We start from the raw sequence: 15,468 nt of genomic DNA, 5'->3' as shown, positions 1-15,468 counted from the left end.
TTGGTTTTTTTTTATGAATTTCATTATGTATTATGTGTTCCCTGTTTTGAGCATTTTGAAAAAAGGATAAGACGTGACTAAATCAGTAATGCAGTCTGTGCAAAATTCCACTTTTTGCTTGTAGCAAGTGCAGCTCAAAGGTTGATTCAAGGCAACTCTTACATTAACTGCATAAAAAAAAGCTAAAATTGGGAAAGTGACTGACTGAAAACACATATACCATACCAAAATCAAGGTTTCAGCATATGTAATTATGTCTGTGACTGTAAATTGGCCAGATAGACATACTAGAATACTACAGCAGCCCTTAATAGAAAGATTTTGGAAAGTTTGCTTGAAACCCAACCTTAAAGTCTGAGACATTTTCATGTTTTAATGCACATATTAATAGAATAGCACAGGTCCTAACAATTCTAGCACAATTTTGAAACTCCAGAATTTCTTGAAAGATAAAGTAGTGTGATTGGCATATTAGTCCATTTGAATGTACAGAAATAAATGGCAATAAAAAATATAAGGCAATACCTTTTTATTGGACTAAATACACTTCTTGATTAGCTTTCAGGAGCTATAGCCCCTTTATCAAGTCAGAACAAATGAGACTTGTTTTGTTTGACTTGAAGAAAGAGAAATAGCTCCCGAAAGCTAGTCAAGAAATGCGTTTAGTCCAATAAAAATATACATTTTATTTATTTATCTTTATTCTTGTGCATTGAAAGATGAAGAAATCTTACCCTCTTTTACAAGTCCTGATGCCGGTCTGGTGTTGTAGAGATTTTTATTTTATCCCTGTAATTTGCTCTACAAAAATAGACAAATCTGCTACCAAATATATTTTCAATGTAATATTACATGGCGAAGACCACACTTCAAGCAAACTCTCAGTGGGCATTCCCAAAATCAATACATACAGCAAGACTTATATATGTTCTAAAATACAGAGTAAACATGACTCAGCAACACCTGCCTTAGTTCAAGATCAGTCAACAGGTCAGCGTGGTCTAAGTTCTAATTATAATTATCCATAATTATCTATATGTACAGAACATTTTGTTACTGATAAGAAAAGATCATACGTCATATCTTATTTTCTACCAAATATAATTAATTCTTCAACTTTGATATAGTTGTAATCTGCCTGGCTAAACAATGTTTAGACTTCACCATCCTTCCTCATTATATTTTATCTCATTCATGGAGCCAAAAACTCTGAGTACAATCTTGAGTAAGTTTGCCACAGTTACTACACATCTTTATTTTCATTATAATCTTAAGAATGGATTAGGGTCTAATTAGAAAAACTTGACTTTGGCTCCAAAGTTATTGAAAACATAGCAAAAACTAGTTCAGTGAGTATAATTTAAAAAATATAAATGTTAGTATAAGCTAAGTTGGACAGAGAATAAACTGCTATTTAGCAATTCTCTTTCTTTATCAGGAAATCTTCAACCAGTTTCAGTGCAGCAGTGAGAAGGTGCTGCCCTCAGATGCCCTACGCAATGCCCTGGCCAAGACCTTTCAGGATGAGCAACGTTTCCAGTTGGGCATCATGGATGACGCAGCAGAATGCTTTGTAAGTAGGATGGTCATGTCATAATGTGAAAGCACTTGAAAAAATACTGCACAATATTTGAAAACCTTCTGTTGGATGCAGGCCTTGTATGTAGCCAAGGTGTAGCACCGAGAAGCTAATACAGGTTCTGATCCTTCCAGGGCTCTCCTTAAAGGGCCCAAATGGCCTGAATATTTCCCCCTACCCCCAGTTATATGAAATCTTTTTGGCTACAAGGAGGCAGGGATTGGGTGGGATGGGGCCAAGGATGCCACGTCTTCACTTGTATTTGTTTTTTTAATACTTTGGCTATGTTAGCTGGGGGGGTGGGGGGTAATATTTGGGCCACTCAGGCCCTTTAAAAAGATGGCAGTCCCAGGCTGTGATATTGCCATCGTGGACTGGCATTAGGGGCACCTAAGCTGCAGTATTTTTCCTGGCAGTATTTTATCAAGTTGCAGTCCCAATTCATGGAGATATTAAATATGTAATAAATAAGAAATAGGGATTATTCTGCATTTGCAGGTAGATTATAGCTGGTGCCAGAATACCTTTCCAGAAATTCTTCTGGCATCATCGAGCAGCTGTGCTATTGCTGCTGCCCTTTCTTACACTGCTGACATTTAAGTACTTGACAAGGAATTCTACTGAAACATTCTGATCTACTAGTAATTAAACATAATTTGAGAACTAATGATGCTACCTAAATAGCGAACCGATTATTACAATGGTGGCCCTTTTATTTCAGAGACAAAGAGAGAGAGAACTCTTTAGCTATGAGTTACAAACAATGTTAAACATTAGTGCTTAACGTTCATCAACTCTCATGATTATGGATCCATGTGTGTTTCGTTTAAGCACAAATCTAATGAAGTACATAGTAAAATGGAGCCATACACCTCAAGTTTTAATCTTCAAGCTTTGAGACACTTGCATTCACACGCATATGGTGCACAGCTAGTGGAACTTTTTTCCAATAGCTACCAAGAAGAAGAGCCACCATTGAATTGGCTGGTGGAACAGCCTGCTTGCCTACCAGTGCTTGAACCCCTTTTCCCTTTCTCCCTCCGGTTGTAAGAAGAGTATTCACAACAGAAGAACCAAGGACATAGGAAAAGCACATGTCCACTGTCCCTGTGACTTCTCCTTCCTCCCACCTCCTGTATGCTTACTGTTTAGAGAGGAAGTACATTATCTGTTCCTTCTGGGTATAGGGAGGAAAACAGAAGACTGAGGAAAGCGAAAGGAAGTGGGGATGGGGGGGTGAGTGACACGAGAGAGAATTGAACAAGTTGTAATTCAAGAACTGTAAAGATGACAAGATACATGAGATGAAGGAAGAAAATGTAGAAAGACACATAGAGGAGGAGAGTTTTATAAAGGAGGAGAAGTACATATACTTGTAATTATAAGTTTACATAACCCTGGCAGAATTTGTAAGATGTGTAGCATTTTAAGAAAACATAAGTGATCAGACAAAACACATCTGTTATTTTTAATGTGTTTCAAATTAAACTATTATGCATCACAGAATAGCACACTCATTAAACAAACCAGAACAATAAGGGAAATAATAAAATGCTCCTGTTCAAAAGTTTGCATACCTTTTGTTCTTAATATCGTGTATTGCCCCCCTTTTGCATCAGTGACAGCTTGCAGTCTTTGGTGATAGTTGTGAATGAGGCCCCATATTTTCTCCAGCGACAAAGCTGCCCATTTCGCTTATTTATTTATTTGAGTTTTTTCTATACCGGCATTCGCGATGGGAATTGCATCATGCCGGTTTACAATTAACAAGGTGTGACACAAGGAAAATAATCATAAGAACATTAACAAGTGCTCAAAGAAAAAATAGCAGTTACAATAAAACAGGGACATATTACAACTTGGAACGGTGAGAAGGCGATAGTAATTTAACAGTGAAAAATAAAAGAATAAACCTGCCAATTTAAAAGAGATTGTAAAAAATTAAGGAATTGTCAAAGTTGTTGAATACCCTGTTGGGTGGTCAGAGTTCATTAAGTTGAATTTAGGTTCCATTGGTGTCTGGAAAGGCTTTCATAAATAACCAGGTTTTAAGTCTTTTTCTAAATGTTGGAAGGCAAGGTTCCTGTCTCAGTTCTGGTGGGATGGAGTTCCACAAAGTAGGTCCTGCTGTGGAAAAAGCCCTGTCTCTAAGAGTCATATGGTGAAAGGTTTTAGAAGGAGGAACCTGTAGTGAATCTTTGTAGGACTCTCTGATTGGTCTGGCGGAGGTATGTTTTTTAAATGGTATTTGGAGGTTAAGCGGAGAGAGTTGATGGAAAGCTTTGTAGATGGTAGTAATGGATTTATATAAGATTCTATAGTGAACTGGCAGCCAATGCAAGTCTTTGAGAATCGGAGATATGTGGTCTCTTCTTGTGTTTGTCAATATTCTAGCCGCCGTGTTCTGAACCATCTGAAGGGGTTTAGTGTGAGAAGACGGGAGACCTAATAGAATGGAATTGCAATAATCTAACTTAGAGAAGATTATTGATTGCAAGACAGTTCTGTAGTCGTGGGAGTGGAAAAGAGGTTTGATTCTTTTTAAGACGTGCAGTTTATGAAAGCAGTCCTTAGTGGTTTGATTAATGAAAGATTTTAGATTTAGCTGATTATCGATGATAGCTCCTAGGTCTCTTACTTGTGATGTTTGAAAGCCGGTTGGTGGATTTGAGGCGAGGTTACTATTTTCGGTGGAAATTATGAGAAGTTCGGTTTTTGAAGAATTTAGGATGAGATTTAGACTGGAAAGGAGGTTGTCAATTTTTTGAAGGCAACTTTCCCAGATTTTGATAGATTTTGAGAGGGATTCTTTGATAGGGATGACAATCTGGACGTCATCCGCGTATAGAAAGTATTTGAGGTTCAGTTTGGTTAATAGTTGACATAGGGGGAGGAGGTAAATGTTAAAGAGCGTGGGAGAAAGGGAGGAGCCCTGCGGAACTCCTAGCGTGGAAGGATAAAACTTAGATTCTTTGTTATGTATTTTGACTTTGTATCTTCTGTTTCCCAAGAATGATTTGAACCAGGCAAGTGCAGCACCTGTTATTCCGATGTTCGCTAGTTGATTTAGGAGGAGGGAGTGATTAACCATATCAAAGGCGGCCGATAGGTCAAGGAGTATCAGCAGGTAGGCATGACCTTTATCGAGGCCCATGATGAGGTAATCTGTTAGGGATATGAGAAGTGATTCGGTACTTAAGGATTTTCGGAAGCCATATTGAGTGGGGAATATTATATTGTGGTCTTTGAGGTATTCTGATAATCTGGCGTTCACTAATTTTTCCATTACCTTAGCTATGAAAGGGAGGTAGGACATTGGGCGAAAGTTGGAAGGATCTTTAGGATTTAAATTAGGTTTTTTTAAGAGAGGTTTGATGGAAGCAATTTTCAGGTCGTCTGGATAGATTCCTTGGGCTAAGGAACAGTTGATAATGTCAGTCAGGGCTTTGGAGATGGTATCTGGTGTTAGCAGCAGTAGTTTGGAAGGGATATGGTCAAATGGGTGAGAGGAGGGTTTCATTCTCTTCAATACTGATTTGGTCTCTGATGTTGCAATAGGTTCGAAGGCTTGTATAGAAATGCCTTTGCAGGGATGGAGGTATGTGCTGAATGGCACTAAGGTATTAGGTTTCAGCTGTGATTGCAGGTTGGAAATTTTGTTACTGAAGAAGATTGCCTTGGCTAAAAGCCTCCAGATTCTGTAAGTTCTTTGGGGGCCGATGCAATATGCCGAGCGCACTCTTAACGAGCAGTTAGACACGGGTAAAATAGGCGCTAATCAATCCCCTAATGCAATAAGGGGATTAGTGCCTATTTTACCCACGTCTAACGCGGAGTGAATGAGTTAGCGCTCATCACATGCAAATGCATGTGAATGAGCCTATTACTCATTCACTCCCAATGCAAAAAGAGCAGGCGTTAATAGCTGAGTGCATTGAAAAGAAGTACAGAAAAGCAGATAAAACTGCTTTTCTGTACTTCTTTTTTAAATTCTGCAAGGGGTATGTAAATTTATGAAAAAAAGGAATCTGGAGAAGATTGACACAAATACACGAATTAAAGCAGAGGAGACACTGAACAAGTACAATAAGTAAAATGAATAAATACATAAAATTACACTGGGAATTTATTATTTATAAGGAAAATTTATATAGAATTTCATAAGAAAATTTTGTATTTGTATTATATGATTATTTTTTCAAGACATTCTGAGGGCAGTTTTCAAAGCCTTTCTGGGTAAATTGTCTGAAAATTGCTCTCACTTGATTTGGCTAATAGTATGCGCAAAGTTCCATGGCATACATACATATATCCTGATCGAGGGAGGTGTTCCCTGAGCTGTGGTTAGGGCTGGGTTGAAAAACACTGGGCATAGATTGCATTTTCAAATCTGTGCATTTCTGTGCAGAAAAAGCAGGTACAATGCCTGTGAGTCCTTGTGGAGGATATTTTTCAAAGCTTTTTAACCAGGTAAATTGATTTGTTGGAAAATTGCCCTCAAAATGGCTACAAAGTACAGACAGGGTGCTCAGCCTGCATACTTTTAGGGGACGTGTTTAGGTCAGGGGGATAAAGTACATGCCAAGAATGGAGGTTTCAAATCTGGATGTGTACTTTTTCCCAGGGCCGGTGCAAGGGTATTAGGCGCCCTAGGCAAAACGTCAGCTATGCCGCCCCCCCCCCCCCCAGCCTCCACACACAATTAACTTACATTGTGCATTAATGAAAATAACGAAGTCTGTATTTATAACAGAACACTTATTTGACATTTTTATGCCATGTAAACCATTGAGATGATTTGTCTTATCGACGGTATAGAAACTCTTTTATAAATAAATAAATAAAAATAAATAAAATAAACATAAACCAAAGCTATACTTGTTGCTCAAACAAAAAAAGCAGACACATCACATAATATTAAATAATTAAAATGGCAGTCAATCAAGAAAAATAAACTTAAAAAGCCACCTTTACTTACCCCCTCCAGCAGCTCTCTTATTCCTCTTCCATGCAAGCTGTAGTACACACCAGAAGCAGCAGTAGTGGCTAAGCTCTATACTCATGGTCCTCTTCCTTAGTGCCCATGGTCTCTCACACACACACCATATCAGTCATGCCCCCATGACCAGTTTCTGTCTCTCACACACCAATCATCTCCCAAACAGTCTTTGACAAACACACCAGTCACCTTCCTGAACAGTTTCTCTCATGCCATACACACACACAGGCTTCCCACTCCCGTGTTCCACTTACATATATGGGCTTCTCACTCTCATAATCACTTTCTCTTTCTCACACACACTCACCAGTCTCTCACTCCCATGCTTGTTCTCTCCACATGCACAGGCTTCTCATTCCCATAATCACTTTCTTTCTCTCACACACATACACAAACACACACACCAGTCACCTGATCTCTCTCATGCATACACACACACAGGCTTCTCACTCCCATGCTGTATCTCACACACTCCCAGCTTTCTCACTCCCATGCTCACTCTTCACATGCACAGGCTTCTCATTCCCATAATCACTTTCTTTCTCTCTCTCACATATACACAAACACACACCAGTCACCTGTTCTGTCTTACATATACAGGCTTCTCCCTCCCATGCTGTGTCTCACACACACCCAGGTTCTCACTCCCATGCTCACTCTCTTCAAATGCACAGACTTCTCATTCCCATAATCACTTTCTCTCTGTTACACACACGCACACACACCAGTCTCTCTCTCATTTCCATGCTCGCTCTCCAGGTGCACAGGCTTCTCATTCCCTGAATCACATTCTCTCTCTCTCACATTCACATACACACCAGTCACACCGTCACCTTACCAACCAGTCTCTCTCTCATACATGCACACACACACACACAGGCTTCCCACTCCCATGCTCTCTCTCACATAATCAGGCTTCTCACTCCCATGCTTTCTTTCACATACACCCCCACAACACCAGGCTTCTTACTCCCATGCTTTCTCACATACCCAGAGTTCTCACTTCCATGCTTTTTCTCTCTTTCACACACACACACACACACATCAGTCACATCCCTGACTGTCTCACACTCTCACACATCAGTCATCTCCTTGAGCAGTCACTTTCATTGTCTCTCACATATACACATACATCAGCTCTCTGACCAGTTTCTCTCAATCACACACACATGCTCTCGATCAAATACATTCTCTCACTTACACACAGGCTCTCAATCACACACAGGCAGGCTGGCTGCTTCTCTCTCTCACTTCCTCTCCCCCCCCCAGCACAAATGGTAGCTGCAACAGCCTCCTCCTCCAGCCCCCGCAGGCCAAGAAGGAAGAATCCCATCGGCCGCAGGAGGCTCGTGCTGCTGACTCCTTTCCCGATTATCAGCTGCTTCGATTGCTCGGGGGCCGATGCTGCTGTCACCGCTATTTTTTCATGCGGCACGGCTCTTTCTCCTTCCCGCGCACCACTTCCTGTTCCGGGTCGGGGGGGGGGGCGGGAAGAAGAAAAGGCCAGCCGCGGATGCCACAGCTTTTTTTTTTGCACCGCTGCCGTTCCCGCTGGGCTTGAACGTGCTGATAGCCCGGCGGCAACGGCAGCAGGGAAGAAAGAGCAGCGGGAGAGACCGGGAGCACGCGACACACTGGTTGAGAACAGCTGGGGGAGGTCAGATGGGTCTTTTGGGGCGGGCTGCCGGCAGCGGCACTTTTATTTTTATCGGGGGGGCGGCGGCTTAATGCAGCTTTTTTAAATTTTACCGGGGCAGCGGCTGAGCGCGGCTCTCTTAATTTTACCGGGGCAGTGCCGCCCCCGGGAAGCTGGCGCCCTAGGCGACCGCCTAGTTCGCCTAGTGCTTCCGCCGGCCCTGATGTTTCCTCTTTTTCCTTTGCCTGCAGAGAAAGGAGGTATAAAGTTTACAGGGACTTTTCATCCCAGGTACCCTCATAAGCAATTCTTCAAAAGGAAAACTATGCATGCAGTTTTCTTTGAAAATTGACTACCTGGTGCATGGGTACAAAAATATATGCAGACTTTGCATCCAGGCGGGCTATGGAAATAAACCGCCTACCCAGATGCAAAGTCTGCAGGTACTTTGTACCCATGGACTTCGTACAGATTTTCAAAGGGAAAGTCTATGCATACTTCTCTTCTGAAAATTATCCATGGGTACAATTGACTGGCAGACTTTGCACCTGCTTTGTGGGAAATAGCATGCGTAGATTTGAAAATTCAATGTACATGTACTCTTTCCTACTCTGGCCCAAAACTCTCCCCTGGCAACACTTCTCCTTAACCTGGATAAAAGTATGCACACTGTGGAACCCTGTGGGCACTTCAGATTTGTTAAGGGTGATTAATTGTCAGACCTTGTACCTGGATAAATTGCTTTGGAAAGCTGTCTTCCTCATGGACGATGAGGCATACTCTTGTTAGCTATGTATGACATGCACGAAAAGCTATTTTTATAACTTTTTATGGGTGGAGGTTCTTGATATGATTATAAGGCCTCTTTGCCCAAACTTAATGAAATTTATTATCCTAATCTATGGAACCACTGTGATCCTTGCAGCCATGTTAATCTTGTAAGTGTTTCTGTACAGTTGGGAATATACATATCTCTGTTCACCTACTCAGGGTTTCCACCCTGTGTTTATCCTGTTATACTCATTCTCCTTGTTATGTCTTTGCTCATTATTGTTAATCTTTGATATTCTTAAATTTCAAACATCGTTCAATGTAACACGTTGTTCTGTATGTAAACCGGAGTGAAGGCAACTCTGCTATACCTCGGTATATAAAAAATGCTAAATAAATAAATACTTGGATACCAGAGGGTTTCTAGAGACAACTTCTCCTGGAAGCCTGAGTGAGCCACCAGGAATAAGGATGCGCAAGGAGAGCCTGAAACTCTCATTGCCCTGTCTTTTCAGTAAGAGGCACCTGAGCCTAGGCATACTTGAGCTGCCAGTATACATGCTCTTGTTGGACAAAGGAAGCAGCCCCAGAGTTTTGACATAGAGCCCAGACAGTAGCATACTTCTAGATTCATCCATGTGGATTGGGCATAGATGAAATCTTTTCTACCCCTATAACTCTGAAGGTTCAATTCAAAACTCTTAATAACCAGCTAGAATCTTAGTTCTACTGAACTGGAAGAGAGATTACATAATAGACAGCAGAAAAAGGCCATCTGGCCCATCCAGTCTTCCCAGTTATTCTGTTTACTTTGCTAAGGATATATCCTAACTTCCAGTCACAGAGTGCAAATACCTGCAAGATTTCTCCCTATCCAGTTCAGTCTTTTTTTTTTCTTCCCCCTATGAACTCTACCATCCTAGGTAGTAGCGCAAACAAGCTTCCACTTAGTTCCCTAGAGCACCCACTTCTATCATGCCTAAGCACAAAGCTTTGCAATATCTATCTATTTATTAATTTTAATCGTTTTCCAGATCAAATATTCCAAAGCAATTTACAACAAAATTTAAAACAAATAATCCAATCAGTGTGGCTGCTGTCTGAAATTCTGGCCTTGTAGGTCCCCTGCATAACTTGCCAAACTGACCTGGCTTTCTCACAGGACAAGCAGGATGGTAGTCCTCACATATAGGTGACATCACAGGATGGAGCCCAATCATGGAACACTTTTGTCAAAGTTTCTAGAACTTTGACTGGCACCTACTGGGCATGCCCAGCATGGCATTAAACCTGCAGCCGGCAGGGGTCTCTCTTCAGTCTTCTTTTTTCCATGCAGCAGTAGCCACGCCGGTTGGTTAATTAATTAATTAATTAATTTAAAGGTTTTTATATACCGATGTTCATGTACTGGTACATATCACGTCGGTTTACATAGAACCAAAGTTGGAAATTACATCAAACAAGAGGTTACAAATAACAGGGCAAATAACAGGGCTAACTTGTAAGAGATTATAGAAAAGGTGAGAATGATTTAAAATTATTAAAGGAGCTCCACAGAGATTACTGACAGGAATTTTCCTCATGGAATTACTAAAAACTTTCATGCCCCACAGGGGGTCCCTCCTTCGAATTTTTGACTCCGCGGTACTCCAGTAAGTTTTTACCTGTTTTCGGTTGATTCCCGTCAAGTTTGGCCCTCGCGGCCTACTGGCCGTCGACCGTACCACAGCTAAATTTTTCAAAGGCCATGGCGTTGGGGTTCCGTCGGTGCCCAGACTGTACTCGTACCATGTCCATTACACACCCGCATAAAGTCTCTGTAATGTGTCTCGGGTGCGAGCATGATGTCCTGACTTGCACCAAAAGTGCTTTAATGACACCAAAAGGTCGCAAGGCCAGAATAGAGAAAATGGAACTTCTCTTCCGTTCTCAAACTCTGACGCCATCTATTGCATCGACGTCGTCTGAACTGGCACCGTCCACTTCGCGCCAGTATCGGCCACTGGCCAGTGACCATCCGGCATCGACGACTTCTCGGCCTTCAACTATCTCTACCCCCCCAGGACCGAGGGGATCATAGAGAGAAACATCGGCATCGACACCGCAAGTCTCGGACCATCAAGGAAGGAAAATTTTCGACCTCTCCATCGTCCGAGCCACCATCGAAGAAACCCCGTCCAGAAAAGGCACCGACCCTTTCTGTGACCGGGTCACCAAAGCAACCCTCACCCGGACGGGTATCGGGAGCCACTACTCCGCCTTTAACGGTGGTCCCTCTGGCAATACCTCTGCCTCCTTCTTCCCTTCCGGAGCCGGGGCTGCTTGCTCCAGGTCTCCGTGAAGAACTGGACCGGATGGTTCAGGAGCCTATCGATAAGGCGATGCACAGACTTCAAGTTCCTCTGCCACCGAAACCGATGCCGATTGTGGAACTGACCACCGATCCGATTCCGGCAGCACTGGCACCACTGCTCTCGAAGAAGGAAGTGCTTATAGCTGCTTTTCCACCGATGGATCCTGGGTCACCGATGGTTCCGGTGCCTTCCCCGCTTACCCTGTCATCGGGAGGGGAAACACCGTTCCGCATTCCTCCATCGGTGCCACTGATCCATCCATCCATGCCCTCAATGCCTTCATCGGTGCCTCCAGCACTTCCTTCGATGCCTTCGAAGCCTAGACCGGGATCGTCAGGAATACCATCGTCTCATCCTTCCCAGGCTCCTAGAGGGGCAAGTCCTGATCCCTATGACACCTGGACCGATAAGAACATAAGAAATTGCCATGCTGAGACAGACCAAGGGTCCATCAAGCCCAGCATCCTGTTTCCAACAGAGGCCAAAAACCAGGCCACAAGAACCTGGCAATTACCCAAACACTAAGAAGAACCCATGCTACTGATGCAATTAATAGCAGTGGCTATTCCCTAAGTATAATTGATTAATAGCCATTAATGGACTTCTCCTCCAAGAACTTATCCAAACCTTTTTTGAACCCAGTTACACTAACTGCACTAACTACCTTCTCTGGCAACAAATTCCAGAGCTTTATTGTGCGTTGAGTGAAAAAGAATTTTCTCCGATTAGTCTTAAATGTGTTACTTGCTAACTTCATGGAATGCCCCCTAGTCCTTCTATTATTCGAAAGTGTAAATAACCGAGTCACATCTACTTGTTCAAGATCTCTCATGATCTTAAAGACCTCTATCATATCTCAAGACACTGATGACTTGCCATCGCCACCTTCTCCTACTGAAAACAGGAAGTGTTCTCCAGAGGACCTATCCTTCATAAACTTTGTGAAGGAAATGTCTGAATTGGTTCCCTTCCAATTGCAGAGTGAACAAGATGACAGACATTAAATGATGGAGCTGTTACAATTCCTGGATGCTCCCAAGGAAATAACCTCCATCCCTATTCAACAAGTTCTTTTAGATCTCCTCAAAAAGAACTGGGAACACACTGGTTCTGTTACTCCAGTCAACAGAAAAGCTGATACCACTTATTTGGTCCAGTCAGCCCCAGGTTTCCAGAAACCTCAGCTGGATCACCAATCTGTGGTTGTAGAATCTGCCCAAAAAAAGGGCAAAAAGATCAAAACCCCACTCTTCCTTTCCCCCAGGTAAGGAACAGAAATTTGTGGATGCCATTGGCCGACATGTCTTCCAGGGATCGATGCTTATCTCTCATAAGAACATAAGAAATTGCCATGCTGGGTCAGACCAAGGGTCCATCAAGCCCAGCATCCTGTTTCCAACAGAGGCCAAAACCAGGCCACAAGAACCTGGCAATTACCCAAACACTAAGAAGAACCCATGCTACTGATGCAATTAATAGCAGTGGCTATTCCCTAATAGCCATTAATGGACTTCTCCTCCAAGAACTTATCCAAACCTTTTTTGAACCCAGCTACACTAACTGCACTAACCACCTCCTCTGGCAACAAATTCCAGAGCTTTATTGTGCAATGAGTGAAAAATAATTTTCTCTGATTAGTCTTAAATGTGTTACTTGCTAACTTCATGGAATGCCCCTAGTCCTTCTATTATTCGAAAGTGTAAATAACCGAGTCACATTCAAGACCTCTCATGATCTTAAAGACGTCTATCATATCCCCCCTCAGCCGTGTCTTCTCCAAGCTGAACAGCCCTAACCTATTCAGCCTTTCCTCATAGGGGAGCTGTTCCATCCCCTTTATCATTTTGGTTGCCCTTCTCTGTACCTTCTCCATCACAACTATATCTTTTTTGAGATGCGGCGACCAGAATTGTACACAGTATTCAAGGTGTGGTCTCACCATGGAGCGATACAGAGACATTATGACATTTTCCATTCTATTAACCATTCCCTTCCTAATAATTCCTAACATTCTATTTGCTTTTTTGACTGCTGCAGCACACTGAGCCGACGATTTTAAAGTATTATCCACTATGATGCCTAGACCCACCAGCTATATATGCCTTCTACCAGCTATATATGACCCAGTACAACAGGGTCTTATTCAAGCAGATACAGGACTTTGCAGAGTCCCTGCCTCATCAATTCCAAGAACAACTTCTAACCCTAGTGCACAAGGGTTTTGAGGCAGGGAAGCATGAAATAAGATCTTCTTATGACATCTTTGATACCGCTTCCAGGGTATCTGCAACTGCTATTTCGGCAAGAAGATGAGCCTGACTTAAGTCTTCGGACTTGCGCCCTGAAGTACAAGACATATTATCTGATCTGCCCTGCATAGGAGACAATCTGTTTGGGGAACAGATTCAGCGGATGGTGGCGGAACTCAAAGACCATCACAAGACCCTTCGCCAGCTCTCTCTGATGCCCTCTGAGTATTCCTCCCAACAGCCTTTCAGGAAGGATACGAAAAAGTCATTCTTCTGTCCAAAGTCCTATCCACCACAGTCTAGGACTCGTTCCACGAGACCTTTCCAAAAGGCCCAGTCTCGTCAACCTCGTAAACAAAAGCTGCAGGCAGCTCCTCAGCCGGGCCCTGCTTCCATTTTATTAAGGTTTTAAGCAATAGCAGTAAACAAATTTGTAAAACTCATAACAAAATAGCACACCATCAGTGCAAGAGTATGAACGTTCCCCATCCCCTAACCCTCCCCCCTCCCCCCCCCTGGTAGTGGAATACCAGAACGGATTCTTGTATATCAAGGTAGTCCATACTGTCACAAGATATAAGCCAGTAGAAAGCAGAAATGCTATCGTCCAGGTTCATAGTTTATTTATTTTATTTATTTATTTTTAACTTTTATATACCGAGGTTCCTGTAAGGGATACAGATCACCCCAGTTTACAATAAACTGCAACTTCACACAAAAGGCAGTACATAAACAAGTGAATACAAGAACTGGTATAACAGGTATGGTTGATACCTAAAACAAGAGAGTACAAGAACTGGTATATAAAGCAAGGAGCTGGTACAAAAACATAACAAAAAACATAGAACAAGTGAATACAAGAGCTGGTACATGGTACTTAAATTGAATGATCTATCATATGAGCCGGTCAAGGAGACTGCAACAGTGGAATTAATGGGAGAGTTTATACAATCGAAAATAAAACTGGTATCGTATGCGGGTAAAAAGTTAGGTGCGTTGAGTTATAGGATGAGAACATTTTTTTATTTTTTTTTTTATTTATTTATTATTTTATATACCGACATTCATCTCAATTGAGATATCACACCGGTTTACATTCAGGTACTGTAGGTATTTTTCTATCCCCAGAGGGCTTACAATCTAAGTTTTTTTGTACCTGAGGCAATGTAGGGTAAAGTGACTTGCCCAAGGTCACAAGGAGCGATAGCGGGACTTGAACCTTGGTCTCCTGGTCCATAGTCCAGTGCTCTAACCACTAGGCTATTCCTCCTCCCTATATACTGGGTGAGTGTACATAGGGAACTGGATGAGACTGTATTAAGCCAAAGTTAAGTGAAAGTGCATTTGGAAATGGACAAGACTGTTATTAAACCAGGGCCAAGGTTAAGTGTCGGGAATGCTTGGATGAAAAGCCAGGTCTTTAGTTTGGTTTTTTTTGAAAGCTGAGGGGCATGGTTCAAGTCGTAGGTCCAGGGGGAGCGCATTCCATTGATGAGGGCCTGCTGTAGATAGGGCACGCTTCCTTAGTGTTGTTTTCGCTGGAGGGGCGTACATTGTGCCTTTGTATGCACTTCTGATGGGTCTGGATGAAGTGTGCAGTCTCAGTTGGGTGTTTAATATGAGAGAAGAGAGATTGTGCGTCGCTTTGTGTATAATTGTGAGCACTTTAAAAAGGATCCTGTATTTGATGGGCAGCCAGTGTAGGGTACGGAGGATAGGGGTGATGTGTTCTCTTTTCTCCCATAGTGAAACGGAAATGCACTAGCCTTTTTAGCAGCACTCCGATTTAGACATTGGAATGGCCGCACATGCTCAGTATCCCCTGCACCGCTGCCGCCACGAAGATACAATGTCAGGAGGATCACTAGTGGGCAACATGA

General features: G+C 42.4%; 1 protein-coding gene across 14 annotated transcripts in view; it reads left to right on the top strand.

The window, feature by feature from the left end:
• The window catches only part of USP54 (ubiquitin specific peptidase 54), a 533,711-nt gene that overhangs the window by 259,098 nt on the left and 259,145 nt on the right, over window positions 1–15,468 (top strand). For all 14 annotated transcript variants that reach the window (XM_029608960.1, XM_029608959.1, XM_029608954.1 and 11 more), the window contains one exon: window positions 1,439–1,573. In XM_029608960.1, the coding sequence (XP_029464820.1) occupies window positions 1,439–1,573 (135 nt within the window). The remainder of the gene's footprint in view (window positions 1–1,438; window positions 1,574–15,468) is intronic.

The sequence above is a fragment of the Rhinatrema bivittatum genome, chromosome 7 (genome assembly GCF_901001135.1).
Source record: "Rhinatrema bivittatum chromosome 7, aRhiBiv1.1, whole genome shotgun sequence".
Lineage (NCBI taxonomy): Eukaryota > Metazoa > Chordata > Amphibia > Gymnophiona > Rhinatrematidae > Rhinatrema > Rhinatrema bivittatum.
This window is presented reverse-complemented; position numbering and strand designations above follow the sequence as displayed.